The sequence below is a fragment of the Polistes fuscatus genome, unplaced genomic scaffold (genome assembly GCF_010416935.1).
Source record: "Polistes fuscatus isolate 324 unplaced genomic scaffold, CU_Pfus_HIC Scaffold17, whole genome shotgun sequence".
Lineage (NCBI taxonomy): Eukaryota > Metazoa > Arthropoda > Insecta > Hymenoptera > Vespidae > Polistes > Polistes fuscatus.
The window spans coordinates 1,279,972-1,298,309 of record NW_025113075.1 but is presented as its reverse complement, the minus strand read 5'-3'; the positions used below and the strand labels follow the sequence as shown (position 1 = coordinate 1,298,309).

At 30.1% G+C, this 18,338-nt stretch overlaps 7 protein-coding genes across 7 annotated transcripts; all 7 read right to left on the bottom strand.

Moving 5' to 3' along the window:
• Window positions 1-518: 518 nt before the first annotated feature.
• On the bottom strand, window positions 519-2,585 carry LOC122515337 (odorant receptor 13a-like). The gene is made up of 6 exons (XM_043632654.1): window positions 2,205-2,585; window positions 1,533-1,978; window positions 1,361-1,460; window positions 881-991; window positions 658-813; window positions 519-579 (listed from the first exon to the last, which is right to left on the bottom strand). The coding sequence occupies exons 1-6, from the start codon at window positions 2,571-2,573 to the stop codon at window positions 526-528; spliced, it is 1,236 nt and encodes a 411-aa protein (XP_043488589.1). The 5' UTR covers window positions 2,574-2,585; the 3' UTR covers window positions 519-525.
• Window positions 2,586-3,626: 1,041 nt separating this feature from the next.
• LOC122515057 (odorant receptor Or2-like) lies at window positions 3,627-5,598 on the bottom strand. Its single transcript, XM_043632219.1, has 5 exons — window positions 4,820-5,598; window positions 4,406-4,505; window positions 4,235-4,345; window positions 3,800-3,955; window positions 3,627-3,680 (listed from the first exon to the last, which is right to left on the bottom strand). Exons 1-5 carry the CDS (start codon window positions 5,596-5,598, stop codon window positions 3,627-3,629), a joined length of 1,200 nt encoding a protein of 399 aa, XP_043488154.1.
• Window positions 5,599-6,151: 553 nt separating this feature from the next.
• Window positions 6,152-8,206, bottom strand: LOC122515051 (odorant receptor 4-like). The gene is made up of 5 exons (XM_043632213.1): window positions 7,207-8,206; window positions 6,782-6,881; window positions 6,612-6,722; window positions 6,350-6,505; window positions 6,152-6,260 (listed from the first exon to the last, which is right to left on the bottom strand). The coding sequence occupies exons 1-5, from the start codon at window positions 7,980-7,982 to the stop codon at window positions 6,207-6,209; spliced, it is 1,197 nt and encodes a 398-aa protein (XP_043488148.1). The 5' UTR covers window positions 7,983-8,206; the 3' UTR covers window positions 6,152-6,206.
• A 604-nt stretch (window positions 8,207-8,810) lies between these two features.
• On the bottom strand, window positions 8,811-10,529 carry LOC122515052 (odorant receptor 4-like). Its single transcript, XM_043632214.1, has 5 exons — window positions 9,702-10,529; window positions 9,479-9,578; window positions 9,277-9,387; window positions 9,048-9,203; window positions 8,811-8,928 (listed from the first exon to the last, which is right to left on the bottom strand). The coding sequence occupies exons 1-5, from the start codon at window positions 10,514-10,516 to the stop codon at window positions 8,875-8,877; spliced, it is 1,236 nt and encodes a 411-aa protein (XP_043488149.1). The 5' UTR covers window positions 10,517-10,529; the 3' UTR covers window positions 8,811-8,874.
• Window positions 10,530-11,140: 611 nt separating this feature from the next.
• On the bottom strand, window positions 11,141-12,933 carry LOC122515336 (odorant receptor 4-like). The gene is made up of 6 exons (XM_043632652.1): window positions 12,837-12,933; window positions 12,116-12,716; window positions 11,848-11,947; window positions 11,638-11,745; window positions 11,312-11,467; window positions 11,141-11,203 (listed from the first exon to the last, which is right to left on the bottom strand). Exons 1-6 carry the CDS (start codon window positions 12,931-12,933, stop codon window positions 11,141-11,143), a joined length of 1,125 nt encoding a protein of 374 aa, XP_043488587.1.
• Window positions 12,934-13,431: 498 nt separating this feature from the next.
• LOC122515335 lies at window positions 13,432-15,275 on the bottom strand. The gene is made up of 4 exons (XM_043632651.1): window positions 14,472-15,275; window positions 14,077-14,187; window positions 13,596-13,751; window positions 13,432-13,485 (listed from the first exon to the last, which is right to left on the bottom strand). The coding sequence occupies exons 1-4, from the start codon at window positions 15,273-15,275 to the stop codon at window positions 13,432-13,434; spliced, it is 1,125 nt and encodes a 374-aa protein (XP_043488586.1).
• Window positions 15,276-15,809: 534 nt separating this feature from the next.
• Window positions 15,810-17,734, bottom strand: LOC122515334 (odorant receptor 63a-like). Its single transcript, XM_043632650.1, has 5 exons — window positions 16,676-17,734; window positions 16,512-16,611; window positions 16,325-16,435; window positions 15,965-16,123; window positions 15,810-15,892 (listed from the first exon to the last, which is right to left on the bottom strand). The coding sequence occupies exons 1-5, from the start codon at window positions 17,449-17,451 to the stop codon at window positions 15,839-15,841; spliced, it is 1,200 nt and encodes a 399-aa protein (XP_043488585.1). The 5' UTR covers window positions 17,452-17,734; the 3' UTR covers window positions 15,810-15,838.
• Window positions 17,735-18,338: the final 604 nt, after the last annotated feature.

Below are 18,338 nucleotides of genomic sequence, written 5' to 3'. Positions count from 1 at the left end.
TTAATTATTTATATTGTTTAATTAGTGTTTCTAGTGTTTATTATTGTGAGTATTTTACAATTGTCTTTTTATATAAATTTTGACGATTTTGTTTTATTATTTGTTTAAAAATTTCGAAATAGTTGTAAGAAACAAAATTAGTATCATATTTATAATTATGTTAAGTTAACCAAAAATTTAAGAAATTTAATAATTGTAAAATTAATATATATTCAATTATATTTTAATAATTATTTAATTATTATAAATTAATTTGCATAAAGAATACTATATTTCATAATTTGTTTATAAAATTCAATTATTAATTTCATATTATGAATAATTCATGTGTGTGTATATATATATATATGTATATATATACGTATATACTTTATATATAAATGGTTCATATATTAATTTATTTCTTAATTTTTAGTATACATATACTATGTACTAATTTTATAGTATTCATAGTATCTATAAGCATGATCATACTTAACTAAAAGTTTTATTTAATTAACAATTACTGTAATTATTAACTCATATTTATATTATCAGCTTTCGTAATAAATTTAGGTATGCTATCGACGTTTTTAGTATCTGAAAAGATGATTATAGTTGGTAAAAAGAGTTTAATTAAACATTTGTTAATTTTATTATTAATTTTTAGATGCTTACATTGCTGAAAGTAAGTAAAGATAAATCAGCCATTTTGCCGGCAGTTATCCTAACTGGATTATTAGATATAGCAATAATTAAAATTAATCCTGATGTTATTTTCGGAGATAAACGATACCATTCAATTGTACAACATCGTTCACCAACTTTACTCGTCTTTCATTAAATATAAAATACAAATATTAATTTATAAAATATTTTATTACAATGATTATTAATTTACCTTATTCGTTAGAGATTCTCCGATATAGCACAACATAAAAATATTGAAACTTGTGGAAATCAGAAGTATGAAATACGTGCACAGACTAACCTTATTATTTTCTTGCCAATCCTGCATAAAAATGATGAGAAATAAATTGAAATAAAACATTTTGAAAGAATATTTGTGTCTTATATTTTATGATGTACGTATAAATTTAAGATTCTATTTAATAAAGAATATATTTATTAATTGTAAATGTGAATAGAATTTAAACAGAAGATCTGGACAAAATTTGGGAACATTTTAGAATGTAATTGAACATTTTCATTGCATCAAAATAAAGAAGAAGAGGAAGAGAATCATCAGGAACGAGTTAACAACATTTAAAAAACGAAGAACGTCATTTGCATCATCGCGAATTTTGTTCTTAAAAATATAATAAATTAAGGGAATTATTTTCAAAATTATCAAATCATAATTTTACATGTATTTACTTACCATGATGCAGTAGTATTCCAATAAGCATATTATAAAAGTAGAACCGGCGAATTCGATCAGAAAAACTTCTTGCAGAAGTTCTTCCAAACTAGCAACAAATCTGCAGTTTGCATATATTTCATTTAATTTTCTTTTTTAATTGAAATGAACAAAATGATTTATAAATGAATACCGTAATATACGTAGGTGTCGTTCGACAATGATAGATAATCGTTGACCAGTAGAATTCTTAGAAAAATTATATTTTTTCCCATCAACAAAATCGTCTATCAATGTTGTTAAAATTTCTATTTGTCCGCAAATGTGCATTGCAAACATGGCTGCTAAACTGCAAGCACCGGTTGTTATCGAATAAATTATGTATCCGCACATAAAATGAGCGAAATAAACAAATTCGTAAGTAGGACTTTTCTGTACGTCGTAAAGTACACTGTAGCTTGGATAAACCAATGGTTTAAACGTATGATTCGATAGATCTATCATACGTGTACTAACAAATGGTAATATCGTATGATAAATAACACCTCCTGAGTACATGAAAACGGCGCACATCATCGTAAGATTTCTTCCAATCTTTGCATATTTTAACATTAATTCACGATGTATTTGATGATTTACCTATCGCAACGTCGTCGAATTTCCTAACTTGTAAAATGATTCAATTGTTATCCCTAATTAATATTCATTAATTTTAATTTTACTTCTTTTTTATAAATGAAAATATTTTTGGTAGATAAGATAGGTAATTGTAATTGCATTTATATAATTCAGATAATTTACTATGGTATTCAGATACTTCAAAAAATATTATATTAATAAATATAGAAATAATTAGTTCACTGACCTGATACCAATCAGTTCTTAAACATTCGAAACATCGAACGATATCAGATCGGCGCATTGATAGAGCAAAATATTTGATCATCACACACATGCAAAATATTAGAAGACCGAATAGTTTTAATTTCGAATTAGTATCCTTTTCCTCGTAAATGATGTGCAAACCGCAAGGTATTATCGCGAAACTTAATACAAGATTACCCGTAACTATACCAACATTCGAAAGATATTTGTAAATTTTATTTTCCCTATCAGGCCAAATGCCGATTGATCTGAGTATGAAACGACCATACTTTATCGCATATTCGATATCTTTATCGCGATGTTTTAACGACGTTATGCGTTTAGAAAATGTTTCTGAAGGATTCTTCATCCTCCTGGTTGAAAGTTTAGCGTCAGACTAATTTCAAATTGATTTTAAACTCTTACTGGTCGACGACGAACGATCGATTATTTTTATTCTCTTTTACTGCGCTTGCGTCTGCTTATGCTTGCTATATAATTTTAAGTATGATTGCTTTTTCTTTTAGATTGAGTGATTTCTAATCACGCGTCAGATCGCTAATACATCTTATGGATTAGTTATGTGTGTGTGAGGCGTGTGATTATAATAATTCTAGTAAGTGTAAATATGAATTATATTAATAATAAATATTTCGTTAGGTATCTAGCCGTAATTTTTTTAATTTTTAGTTAATATAAAACTCCGATTATATTAATAAATTATATTTTACATATTAAATTCTCTTAGGATAATAATTATAATTATTATTATTTTTAATAATAAGCATTTACTGACGATATATTTTTATAAAATCTAATCATATTTATATGCTTAATATATTTTATGAATTAAATAGAATTTGAATGTTAACAATTTAGATTATTTACGTTAGATTAAATATTTACAAAATAGCATATTAGATTAAATAAATCATTTCTTTATTAAATTTCCTTTAATTCGAATATAATTATGTATATAATTTTCTTTTTTTATTTATTTTAGATATAATTATAAGCGATATCTTTACGATTGAGATTAGGTATTATTAGGATCACCATATTGTCGGAGTAAAGTAGTTGTGTTATAGGTTACACATGCGCAACCATACGCGCATATAGGCGGAGCTTATGGAGATTCAATGAATGGATAGAATAGGTCTAGGAAATGTAGTAGGATTATTTAAACGAATGTATATTTGTTTATATTTTAAATATACCATATAATCATTTCGATCTGTTGTGTTTTTCTAGATGAAAACATAGAATTCGGTTGGAGATCTAAACAAAAAATCATTCGTCAGTCCTCGCAATTAGTTTTACTAAGTACTTCGACTTGCAAACATCAACGGATGTTACTGGTAAGAGAAATTTAATAAATTCTTATAAATTCATAAGTTACTTGTTTCTGATATTTTTGTATATTTTAATCCGTGATAGTCCGAATCAAATTTAGATAAATTAGGGACGTTTTAAGAACCTGAATTATATAAAAATTAATAAAATATTAACATTTTGTTGGTACAAGGGAAAGTGATTAATTTTAATCATTAAAAAGGAAAAATTATGAATGAATTATTAATTATTAAAAATACTTACACTACCAAACGTAAAAAGGGATAGTTCAAATAATTTTCCAGCAGTGATTTTTGGTGGATAATTCGAAATTGCTATTAATAAGATTAGACCAAGGCTAATGTTTTTAGGCAAACGATACCATTCCACGTTGTACGTTGCTGCTCCAACTTTTTTACACTGTTATTTTAATACGTTAAATATTTTTATTGCTCGTGAAACAATTTAATCGTTTACTCCTTGGCATAAAACAATATTTTATTTTTGTACTTTTCAAAATTACTTCATTTTTATTGAAATATACTTAATTAATTAATGTTTGTTAAATAATATTTAGCAATGAAAATATTCCAATATTCTGTTCTGTATATTAAGTTTGGACAATTGTTCAGTTGAGACAAATGAAATAATATTTTAAAAATGTTACGAATGTCAAGGAGTTAAAAAATAAAAACCAACCTGATCGACGAGCAATTCCCCGATATAACAAAATATAAATATATTAAAAGTAAAAGAAATTAAGAGTATGAAGTAGGTCAGTGTTGCTATAGGATCGTTATTTTCCCATTCCTAAAAGTATAAACTTTTTCAATATATTTTTGATATCGATACATTATCCATAATTTTTACCATCATACAATAATATTCGAGCAAGCATATGATCAATGTTGATGCTACTAATTCCAGCAAGCATACTTCCCGAAGAACTTTTTCAACTTGGACGGAAAACCTGAAAAAAATTGTGCAGCGTTTATCGGATGCAACGGAACAATTCATCATCGCACGAGAAGAAAAACTAAGAGGGGTAGGAGGAGGAGGAGGAGGAGATGGAAAATTATCGGAAAGTAAACAAGTAAGTGGGATGAATTCATTTGCATCATTGCAAATATTTTTTCTTAACCCTTTCGCTGCGAGAATAACGTATAAAAAGATTATTGAAAATGTTTTCGCGACAAGTCTGAGTGATGGCGCGTGAATTTGATTTCATTTGTCGATGCAAATCGATTAAATTTCAAATAGAAAATAATTAGCAAAACGATTTACCTTAAAGTTTTGACGTGATCCCGAACGATGATAACCAGTCGATCATTTAATTCGATATCACTGCTTTCCTTACCTTCGACAAGATCACTCAGCCTCGTCATAACGATCTGTATTTGTCCACAAGCATGAGTAACAAAAGTAGCAGCCAAACAACAAGCAGCTGTAGTGATGCTGTACATGACCATTGCACAAACGCAGTGTAGAAAGAAGATAATTTCATAAGTTGGGCTAGCTTGTACGTCAAAGTACCTGTCGTATCCGGGATAAGTGAGTGGTCTTATCGTAAAAGTTTCATTAATTTTGGTACTCGATGATAAAGTCATAACAGTATGATAAGACATTCCACCACTGAAAAGAAATAATGCGCAAAGAACAGTAAGATTTCTACCGAGCGTAGCATATTCGATCATAATCGTTCGATGATTCGGATCGCGCACCATCTTCCAATCATTTTCAACGTGTTCGATGCAACGTCCAATAGCTTGTCCCTTTAATCCAAGATAACAATATTTGATAGTCGACGTTAAACAAAAACCGACCGGTCCGAAAAGTTTTAATTTAGCATTTATATTATGTTCGTATAAAAGTGTATAAAGACCGGCTGGTAAAAGGACAAAACAAACTGTCGAAAAACAGGTGACGGCTAATACACCGGATAAAATTGTTTCAGCACGCGACACGTGTCCATAAATCATCGACCAAAGTCCGATTGGCTTTAACACGAATCTACAAAGTCGTATCGCGTAACCTTTGTCATCCCTTTCCAAGCTTTTTTCCATAATCTTAGAAAAAAAAAATCTATTCGACGATTACTCAGTTCTATTCAGATCGATAGGGTTGAGTTTGAGTGACAGTAAGGGTTCAACTGAACGTGCGAGGATGATAAGAAGGAATAAAAGTTGTTCGATTTTAATCAAATGCGCAAGCGCGTCCACCCTCTTCAATGGTTCGCTTTATATCAAAGGTGTGTTAGTTTCTATCGAACGTATTTCTACTGCATGTATGTATATATGTGTTTCTGTGTGTGTGTATGTGTGATCAAACCTGTCTTTCATAAGTCTTTTAAATCAAAAGGTATGTGCGAGCAACATGGAGAACCGTTTGATATGTTTTTATAAGACAGAAGTTCGTTTAATTCGTGTTAGTTTCATCGTTCGGTTATTAAAATTATTTAAAAATATCATGTAAGTTATATTACTTTAGTTTTGTTTTAAATAGCATATATAAACTCGTCTTGTAACATTTTTATCATATATAATATATGTATATACAGACAATTTCCAATGAATTTATAGTTTGTCATAGGATGGATACAAATTTGATGAATCGTATGTTAAATAAAAATGTATATGATAGAAAATCGTATGTCAGTTTGATTTCTTCGGTTTTAATCCGTGATCGTTCGAATCAAGTTGAGATAAACGACGGAAGTTTTTAGTACCTGTAGTTCATTCATAAATAAAAAATGAGATATTTTTGTTGTTCGTACATTTTGCGTTTAAAAGAAATATGATTTGAATATTTACTTACCTTGCCAAATGTGAAAAGGGATAGTTCAAAGAATTTTCCAGCTGTTATCTTTGATGGACAATTCGAGATTGCTATTAATAAGATCAGACCTAGGCCAACGTTCTTTGGTAGACGATACCATTCCATGTTGTACGATGCTGCACCAACCTTTTGGCACTGTTGTTAAATTTAAAAATTTTTCATTTTGTCAAATAAAATTTGGAAAAATTTCAATGCAATTTGTCGAGGGTTGTGTGGCATGAAAATTATAAAAAAGATATACCTGATCGACCAATAATTCTCCTATATAACAAAATATGAATATGTTAAAAGTGAATGCAATTAACAGGATGAGGTATGTCATAGTTGCAATTCGATCGTTGTTTTCCCATTCCTATAATAAGAAATTTATCGAATATTGTTTATCATATGTAAAGTATTTTATTTGTTTACCGTTATACAATAATACTCCAGCAAGCAAATGATCAATGTGGATGCTACTACTTCTAACAAGCATATTTCACGTAGTACCTTTTCAACTTCCGCGGAAAATCTACAACAATCGTTCGTTTTTATGGGCTAGACAAGATAATAAGTTTTTTCAAAATACGTGTGCGAAGGAAAAGAAAGAATATAATGAAAGAAATAATAAATTTCTAAATTTTGTGTAGAAATTTTCAGCCGAGGATAATTATTTCATTTGAAAACAATCAAAGAAAATATTCAATAGAACAATATATAATTTGAAGTAGTAAATTACGTAAAAAAATATTTGTATCCCATCGAAACAGTATAATCTTTAAATCCTCGGCTAAAAATTTCACTTCGTCATCATCGTCAGTCACCAAAAAATAGTTAAAAATAAGATTTTAATTTACCTTAAAGTTCTGACATGATCTCTCACAAGTACAGCCATACGATCACTCAATCCGACATCACTTTCTTTACCTTCGACAAGATCACTCAACCTAATCATGACAATTTGTATTTGACCGCAAGCATGTGTGACGAAAGTAGCAGCAAGACAGCATCCAGCAGTTGTAATATTATGCATCACTAAGCCGCACATGCATTGTAGGAAAAAAATAATCTCGTAAGTAGGACTAGCTTGAACGTCAAAATAAACGTCGTATCCTGGATAAGTTAACGGTCTGATCGTGAGAGTTTCGTTGATCTTTTTGATCATGGAAAGTGTCATGATCGTGTGATAGGACATTCCACCGCTGTGAAGAAAAATCGCGCAAAGTAAGGTAAGATTTCTACCAACGGTGGCATACTTTTTCATGATCGTTAGATTATTTCGATCAAGCATGTTTTCCCAATCATTTTCAACGTGTGCGATGCAACGACCGATAGATTTTCTTTTATATCCAAGGTAACAATATTTGATGGTCGACGTTAAACAAAAACCAATCGGTCCGAATGATTTTAATTTGATGTTAATGTTGTGCTCGTAATAAAGTATGTAAATACCGAATGGTATTAAAACGAAACAAACTACGGAAAGATTGATCACGGCTAATATAGTTGATAGAATTTTGTCGGTAAGTGATGCACGACCATAAATCATTGGCCAAAGTCCGATCGGTTTTAATACGTAACGACATGTTTTTATCGCGTAATTCTTGTCGTCCACTTCTAACTTTTTCTCCATTCGTTTAAAACAGGATAGGGGAAAAGGGGAAAAATCAAACAAGCAAGCAAGCAACTATTCCACGAGAAGAAGTTAAGTAGACACGATCGATAGGAGAGAACGTTGTCGATACCGTTCGAGAGCGTAAGCTTGACTGACCGCTTCGATTGAAACTTTAGTTCTCGAGGAGAATGATTCGAAAAAAGGAATTGATAGTGTTTTATATTTACGAGCTTTTATGCGCAAGCGCGTTTCTTTACCATCCTTCCAGTCTCAGATATTTACTAGGAGTTGGTTATTCGATCGTTAATGTTAACGCGCGAGTTTATTACAAATTTTACTTTCGACATTTTGACTGGGTGCGAAGATTGATTTTTATTTTTCCAACGGGGATTTCTTTTTCTTTTTTTTTTCTTTTTTTCGATACATTTGATTCGTGTATTTTAGATCGTAATGTAAGAAGAAAGAAAGAAGAATCGTTACTTGTAATTATATTTTTCTTGTTTTCAAAGTACATTCGGTGTGTGTTTAAATTGTGCATTTGAAGTTGCAAAAAAAGAAAAAAAAAACAGAAGTACGAGCGAATCTTTTCCCCTTGTCAGAAATATTTTGATAATTTTTACAGTAGTTTTGTTGTTTCTTTCGAATGAAAATGCTTATGGTATTTCTTTTTTCATATTCGATGATCCTTTGAGGTAATTTTCTTTTTTGATACGTATGAAAGGAATTTAGAATCTGTAAAATGTTTGTATTAAAAATAATAATTAAACATAATTGTTACAACGACACTTCTATACATTTTTCATACAACAAAAAATTAGAGAGAGATACCTGCGTTATTTTATTAAATTATTTTTACAGATTAAAAAATTCGACGTCTATTTTATATTCTTATGTATTTAATATTTTAATTTTATTCTGCTACTGCTTGAATCAAGTTCAGATAAATGACCGACGATTTTAAAACCTGCAACATTTTGGATTTTTTTTATTCCAAATGAGTAATAACAAATTGTTTCTCAGAATATACGAAGAAGAGATATTTTTCATTGAAACATTTATTAATTAATAAATTTGAGTACTCACACGACCGAATGTCGACAACGATAACTCGAAAATCTTTCCAGCAGTAATTTTAGGCGGATAATTAGCAATAGCAATCAACAAAACAAGATCTAATCCCTTATTGGCAGATAGACGATACCATTCAACATTGTAGGATGCTGCACCAATTTTTCTGCACTGTTAGCGTTCAACGCTTAGAACCTAAAGTTTAAAATATTGAGAAAAAAAAATAAATTGCAGGTTAAAATACCTGATCAACGAGCAGCTCACCGATGTAACAGAATATAAAAATATTGAACGTGAAAGAAATTAGTAGAATAAGATACGTTAGAATAGCAACGGTGTCGTTATTATTCCATTCCTAAAAAAAAGAAAAAAAAGAAAAAAAAAATTATAAAAATCATTTAACAATTATCTTAACAACGATAAATGAACAATTTATCAATGATTACCGTCATGCAATAATATTGAAGAAGACAAATAATCAACGTCGATGCAACTAATTCCATCAGACAAACTTCGCGCAAAACTTTTTCAATTTGTTTGGAAAATCTGCGAATATTTCTTTTCTTTTTTTAACTTGAATTTATCAGAGTAGGATAGTATAAAAATGAGATATTTAGTTTATTAAATAAAATGTTTATATTTCAAATATATAAATCGTGAATATCTTACCTAAGTACTTTGACATGATCCTGAATAATAATAGCCATTCTATCAGCGACTAAAGTATTTCTATTTGTTCGACCATCAACGAGATCATCCAATCGAGCTAAGATAATTTGTACTTGACCACAAATATGGCTTACAAAGGTGGCTGCCAAGCTACAGGTGGCTGTGGTGATGTTGTAAGTGATCAAGGCGTATACACAATGGGTAACAAAAATGATCTCGTAAGTTGGACTAGTTTGGGATTCGAAGAATTTATCGTATCCGGGATAAGTCAAAGGTCTTATCGTATGATTTTCATCGATCCTTTGACGCGAGAACAACGGCATTATTGTATGATAAGACATACCACCACTGTAGAGAAAACTGGCACATAGAATGGTAAGATTTCGACCTACCGTAGCATGTTTCATCATAATCCTTCGATAATTTTCATCCTTAACGTATTTCCAATCTTTTTCCATGTAATAAATGCACCGACCAATGGCGTTTCCTTTGATACCAAGATAACAATATTTTATAGTTGAGGTTAGACAAAAGCCAACCGGTCCGAAAAGTTTCAACTTGATATTAATATTTTGTTCGTAGATCAATGTATGCAATCCGGATGGTATCAGGACGAAACACAAACATGTAACGCATGCGATACCAAGGAAAATCGATAGAGTGATTTGTTTTTTCGTAGCACCTGGATATATCAATGGCCAAATACCGATAGGTTTAAGAACCCAACGACAAAATTGTAACGCGTATTTAATGTCCTTTTGATAATGAATATTTCTTATTCCTGTTTCACTGTGGATGTTTGATCGATCGTGCATTATGACGGTTTGCGTGCACGAGACCGACTGAGAGTCTACTATAGGAAAAATGTCATCTCTTTTTGCTCCCACAACTTTGTTAAAAGACGCGCAAGCGCAACTATTGCATTTACCTTTCGCGTTCTCCACATTTTTACTTGATCATGCGAATAGAGGAAGGACTGTGTATATCTGTGTATGTGCGCGTCTGTGTGGATAAGTTATTATCGTGTAAGTGGGTAAATGCGAGGATATAAAAGGGAAGAACTTTTCTATTGTGATGTGGGGGTTGAAAAGTGGAAATAACTCGAACCAGGGAATATCGTCCTGGATTACTTTCGAGAAATTTACTCGCTGGAATGAGTTTAAGTATTTTTATGCGTGTATGAACTTTATCGTAATATGGATTAAACTTTCTTTCTATCTTTCTTTCTTTCTTTCAGATCTAAGTCATCGGAGAGATGATGTTAGTTTGAAAGTTATCGATGAATGAAAATACTTTCGTATATTCTAGTAACGATTTAAGTTTTTACTTTTTTCAAATATGATTTATTGTAAACTTTTTTTTTTCGTGCGTGCAATCTATCGATTACTTAGCAATTCGTAAATAGGAATAATTTTATATTATAATAAAATAAACTATTCTCAGGACATCCGGGAAGTTACTGTTCGTAGCATATTTAAATACGTGACCGATGTTTTGATCACCTGTAATTAATTATACAATTTGTTTCTTTTTTTCTTTTTTTATAATTACATTTAATAGAACGGTATTGGTCTTTTAATGATTTTGAATGTTTTTTTTTTTCTACTTACATCACCAAAACTGGATAAAGATAATTCAACAAATTTTCCAGCAGAAAATTTTCTGGTTGACGCGGCCATCGATATTATTAATTTCAAGGCCAAACCTTCCTTTCCAGGTAATCTGTACCAATTGATCATATAAGACGCCTCACCAACTTTTCTGCACTGTTATAAGATTTCTTTTCATGATCAAGTAGATTATATTTAGATTTGTAAAATATATATTGCTTAAAAACACGATGTCTCGGGATAGCTGTAAGAGTTTCGCAGTGTTTTCCGTAAACAATTGCGACATTATTGCAAGATCATGCAAAGAAGTTGAAAAAATTGATTACCTGTTCCGTAAGAAGTTCTCCTATATAACAAAATATAAAAATATTAAAGCCAAATGATATGAGCAGTGTGAACATTGCTACAGTTCGTACAAGATCACCGATACCATCCTAAATAAATCATGCAATTAACGATTAAATGATTAAATCAAATCGTATAAATAAATTTCCTGATTTTTTTTTTTTGTAATATAATAAATGATATATACATACGAGAAGACAATAATAACCGAGAAGGCACAGATTTAAAGTACATCCGAATACTTCTACGATGGATATTTCATTTAACAAATTTTCCGTTAACGATATAAAACTGTAAAACAATTCAAACAATATTGTATTATCGATAGAACCGGTATAATTAATTAAAAAAATATTTTCCGACGTATTTGTTCTAATATTAAATACGCAAGAATGTAATTATACCATACTCGAAGTTTCAGATTGAAATTTAATTCAAATTAATAATTATTTCAATTACCTTAACAATTGTACATGTTTCTTAACAATTTCAGCCAAACGTTCTTTCGTATTATCATTTTGATCAACACGTCCATCTATCAGATATTTTAACCAGGTAACCAATACCTCTAATTGACCACAGATATGCATAACGAAAACAGCAGCAATACCACAAGCACCAACAGTTATTGTATTAACAACCATACCTAGGGAACCTTGAATAACGATCATGAGCTCGTTGATAGGACTCTGACGAGCATCAAACATTATACTTGGTATAGGATAAACCAAACGTCTATAGGTAATATTATCCGCAACTATTTTCGTTGCAATTGGTACAATAAAACGATACATGGATGATCCACAAAACATAAATACTGCACTAATTGTAACCAATCTACGACCGAATGTAGCATAATCTAACATGATTTGACGATCCTCCGTATAACGAACGTTCATCCAATCCATTTTGATACGATCTATGCCACTTTTAGTATACGTTTTTCTAATCAACAATGAACTATATTTTATAAATCCCATAATGAAAAAACTAATCGAACCGGTCATCTTAATTCGCGATTTAAAATCGTGCAAATCAACGAACGTGTAAGTACTGCAGACTGTTATCAACAGGACAATTACACCGAAACAAAATATATTTTTCAATCTCGACAAATATTTATTTAATTTATTCGTATTATTTGATTCGGGCCATACACCGAACGGTAATAACAACCAACGAATTAATTCGATACTGTAATTGTAATCCTGTTTGTAATATTTGTTTAAATAATCGTTCGGATTTGGAAGGATGTCAGATGGATTTAAACCTGTCATCGCTAGGGATCGATTTGTACTGAAGGGCTTGGGAATATTTCTTTTTCTTCTACTACTACTACTACTACTACTAATACTAATACTAATACTACTGGTAATACTTCTACTATTACTAATACTTTTAAAGTAGTGAAACATCTCCAAGAGCGCGTGCGCCACTTTGATTCTAAAAAAAATAGTTCAAAGGGGAGTTCAATGTAGGGTAAGGTTGATTACTTCATATATGTCTTTGTATCTGAATGGTCAAGTTATGTGTGCATGCTTAGAATATTATTTAGATTTGTGCGTTATTTATCTATGAGAAGAATATTTATTGCAAAGTATTTCTTCTGTTTTTTTCTTTTTTTTTAAATGCATTGTGTTAATTGTGTCTAACGTTTTGATTGGATTACTCTTATAGAAGATATATATTTATAATATAACTTTTGATTATATTTTGATATATTTTTATTTAACTATGATATTATATAAATATTAAATTTATATTTCTAAATATTTTTACGATGTAACAGCACGAAGCATGTTCAAGTAACCGACCGAAGTTTTTATAACCTATGACACACGTATTTTGTTGTTCTCGTTAAATTTTGTTCGTTTAATAATAAAAATTATAAAATATAAGAAAATAAATTTTTTTTTTTTTAGAGGGGGAAAATACTCACGTCGCCAAAACTTCTTAAAGATAATTCGACGAATTTTCCGGCGGTGAGTCTGCTCGATGACAAGGACATTGAAATGATTATAATTAGACTGAGAGCTTTTTTTCCTTTGAGTTCGTACCAATTGATCATGTAAGCCGATTCTGCCATTCTCTTGCACTATTTTACACGATTAAGTTCGCACGTTACATTTTCTTTCTTTTTTTTTTTGTACTTTCGTGTATTTAAACAAACTCATATTTTTCATCGCATCGTTTTAATTCGTATTTAGAATATTTTTTTCTAACACGTTCAAATTTATTTTCTATCGTATTTCATATTCTCGTAATTAAATTAAATATTAGATGAATATTTTCTTTTGTTTAAAAACACGTAACCAAAACCGCACGAATTTATTAGTCAATCCGATAAGATAGTAAGACACAAAAATTTGTAATTAATTTAAATGATTTAATAATTTTTATTTAGTATCATTTAATCGTACCTCTTCATCAAGTAGTTCACCAATATAACAAATGATAAATATATTGAACATAAATGATGTCAGTAGTGTAACATAAGCGAATATATTAATCGCATTAACATGATTCCATCCCTGAAATTAAACTGAAAATACCATAAATATCAAAACCAACGAACTATAATTCAAATATAAAAGCAACAACGAACAAAAAAACACAATCTACCCTAATCATATAATATCCAACCATACACATATTCAAAGTACATGCGAGGATTTCAACCAGAGATATTTCGTTCATCGACTCTTCCGTATACGTGATAAAACTGAAAATAACGAGATCACTTTTATTCGTTAAAAAATGAACAATTAAAAAGTACATAGGACATAATAAAATAAATGATGGAATACTTTAATACTCGCACGTGTTTTTTAATAATGTCACTCAATCGGTTATCAACAGAATTATTTTCTTCGGGAAAGCCATTGATCAAATGATTTAACCAACCCATTAAAATTTTCAATTGACCACAGGCGTGAAGAGAACAAATGGCAACGAAACTGCATGAACCAGCTGTTATCGCACTCGTGATGAAACCACAAATGCATTGGGTTAAGAGCATTAACTCGTTGGCTGGACTTTGACGTGCATCGATGATAACTTTGGACACGGGATATGCTAATGGTCTAAACGTTAAGTTTCCTGCCACCAATTTAGGTGAATTTAATGGTACTACAACGCGATATAAAAACAAAGCACCGAAACCAAATAACGCGGATATGACAACGATCCGTCTACCAATTTGAGCACTTTCCAACATAATTCGACGATCTTCCTGACGTTTAACACCTTTCCAATCGACTCGAATATGATTCAAACAACGTTTGATCTCATTTTCGTGTAATATCAATAACCAATATTTGATCAGCGTTCCCGTGGTAAACGTTATCGGTCCTATTTTGCTTAATTTAGCTTGTATGTCTTGCACGTCCAATAATATATACAAAATTGTACTAATTAATATGAAACCGATCAATGACGTATGAAATAGATTTAAAAATCTTGCCAATAGTATATCGAATAAATTAGCGTTTTCACTTTTAGGCCATATTCCTATTACTTTTAACAGCCAACGATTTAATTCCATACTGTAATTTAAATCTTTTTTGTAATTTAAATTCGTTATCGATAAACAATTGCGATTCGTGCTATCGGCTGCCATCATTCTCGATGATCGATACTAAACTGACACAACAACCCTTCTTAGTCGAGAGGATATAACTGAACACCGAACAATTCAACACGACACACACCCACAATGTTCAGGCGCGTGCGTTACTTTCCTTTTTTCTTTTTTACTTTTAAGAGAGGGGAGAAATTATAGGGAAAGGTTCGTCCTCCGTATACGCAGTTATACTTTATACGAGTAACTGTGTGTACGTTCACTGTGTGTATCGAGATCATGGAATAGTTCGATGACTATGACCATAATCATTCAACTTTTCTTTTAGTAATACGTAACAGTGAATTTTCTTCAACTCGACTCGTCATTCGATCAATATTCTTCTACGAGTATTTTTCAGAGATTTCATTTAATTGTTTAGAAAATTATTAAAAGGAAAAATCAGTAACACCGTTGTTTCATGCAAATAGTAAAAAGAATTTAATTTAAAACGAGTGTATATATATATAGTTAATAATATATATATTAATTATATATTTATGATCAATTCGTTTTGATATTTTTCTATACACAGTGAGTTTGAACTTTTTAATTGTGTATTTTTAGGAAGTCAACGTTCGAAGCATGTTCAAATATGCGAATGACGTCTTTACCAACTGTAAAAAATGTTACGTGTGTTATTTTGTGTATTGAAAATTTGGATAATAATGAAAAATAATAGGACGTACGACACCGAAACTGCTAATAGATAATTCGATAAATTTTCCAGCTGTTAATCTGTGCGAAGATGAGGACGATACTGCGATGATTAATATTAGAATTAATCCTTTTCGTCCTTCAAATCGATACCAATCGATCATGTAAGTTACGTCTGCTACTTTTCTACACTGAAATATTTGTATTTTTTATTTTATTATAAAGAACAAGTTAGAAGATTTATAAATCTTAGATCTTATATCTATTTACAACAAAAATTCAAAACTTTTATCTATAAATGATCAAAAAAGTAAGTATTTATTGTAGTATTATCATTGCTATTAATTTTAATAATTTTTCACTCAAATAAAAATAAAAATCAAATCAATTACCTCGTTGCTAAGTATTTCACCAACGTAACAAAATATAAAAACGTTGTATGCAAAAGATATTATTAAAATCGTATAAGTTATCATATGAAACAAACTATCATTCTTCAAACCCTACAATATAAAAATAATCTATAATTTATTATAAAATATATATATGTATAGAATAAAATAAATATAACTAACTCACCATGATCAAATAATATTCTAGCATGCACATGTTCAGTGTACATCCTAATACTTCGATTAGAGAAATGTTTTGCAAAAATTGTTTTATAAATGATATAAAACTGCAAAGAACAAAAGTAAACATTTAATTCAATCCACACACATATAAAACATCATAATCAATACCTTAAAATTCGTACGTGTCGTTGTACCCAATAACTCAATCGTTCCTCGACATTATTATTTTCATCGGATCGTCCAGTAATCAAATAATTCAGATAAGACATTAAAATTTTCAGTTGACTACAAGCATGCATAGTCGAAACAGTCAACATACTGCAACAACCAACCGTAATTGCACTCATGACCAAACCAACGAAACATTGCAAGCAGATCATGATCTCATTGGTTGGACTTTGACGAGTATCCATGATGACCTTGGAAATGGGATAGGCTAAAGGCTTGAAAGATAAGTTACCCACTAGAATTTTAGGTGAAAACAATGGTATAGTTACGCGATAAATGATAACACCGCCGAATGCAAAAGCTGCAGAAACGAGGATCAAACGGCGACTAAAATCAACGTATTCGATCATTATTTGTCGTTCCTCGATACGTTTAACATTTTTCCAATCGTTTTCCATGTAATTCAAACAATATCTGATATCTTTCTCGTGTATTATCAATAAAGAATATTTCGTTAATGTCATAACGCAAAATGTTAATGAACCGACTTTGCTCAATCTTACTTGTACGTCTTGCACGTCTACGATTAAATAAAGTACCGCGGCAAAGAAGAAAAAACTGATAAATAAAATGCAAAATAAGTTGATCATTCGCGATAATATTATTTCGATCAACGATGTTTCCACTGTTTTAGGCCATATTCCAATCGGTTTCAATAACCAACGATTTAATTTAGTCGCGTATATCATGTCCTCTTTGTAATTTTGATTGTACATTTGTTTTATGGTAATCCCTATACATAAAACTTTGATATGAACTACTCTCGTTATTGGTTGAGGTATAACTGAAGGAAGACCTTATAGTTTTGCTTCCTTTTAATGATCTGTTTAAAAGCCATTTATGGCGCGTGCGCGAACCAACATCGTTCTTGTTTTTTTTTTCTTTTTCTATTTCGAAAGAACAAACGAAGTTTCATTGCTATTCGTCTAAGCGCATTATACTGGTCGTAAATAAATCGCGTGAATTATAATATTTATTTTTGAAATAACTTTCGACCGAAACGCTAACATATTTTAACGATTTTTATTTTCGTTTGTTTAAACAAAATCAAATTGTTTCATTGTACAATTTGATTTCGTTTCGATTAAATGTATGAACGTTTTAATATTTTTATTTTTGATAATTCATTTAATCAATCTCGTGTAATATATAAATGTTTCTTTTACTAATAGAATATATTTTTATTGTTGCAGTTGGAGAGATTTCATGGGACAAGAATTATCGGTGGGTGGAAAGGATTTACGTTGAATTTAATTCATTGGAAGAATATCAAATTGTTTTCTGCTTCAAATTGATTCATCGAGTAAGTCTATGCTATTTGCGTTTATTTTTAATACGTCGTTTTATATTTTTTTATAAAAAATTAGATTAATATTGGATAATAATAGGAATAGAATATTAGAAAAAAAGGATTAATATAGTAAATGTTTAATTTTAATCATGGTAGATGATCTTATAGAAATATTAGTTAAATTTTTAGCTCATTTCTTTCATACGCGAGTTGTTCATAAATTTGTTTTTTATATTTTATTTATTTTGGTAATCACAGTTTTTTTTTTAATTTTTATTTTTATGAAAAAAAAAAAGAAAATATTATATCATC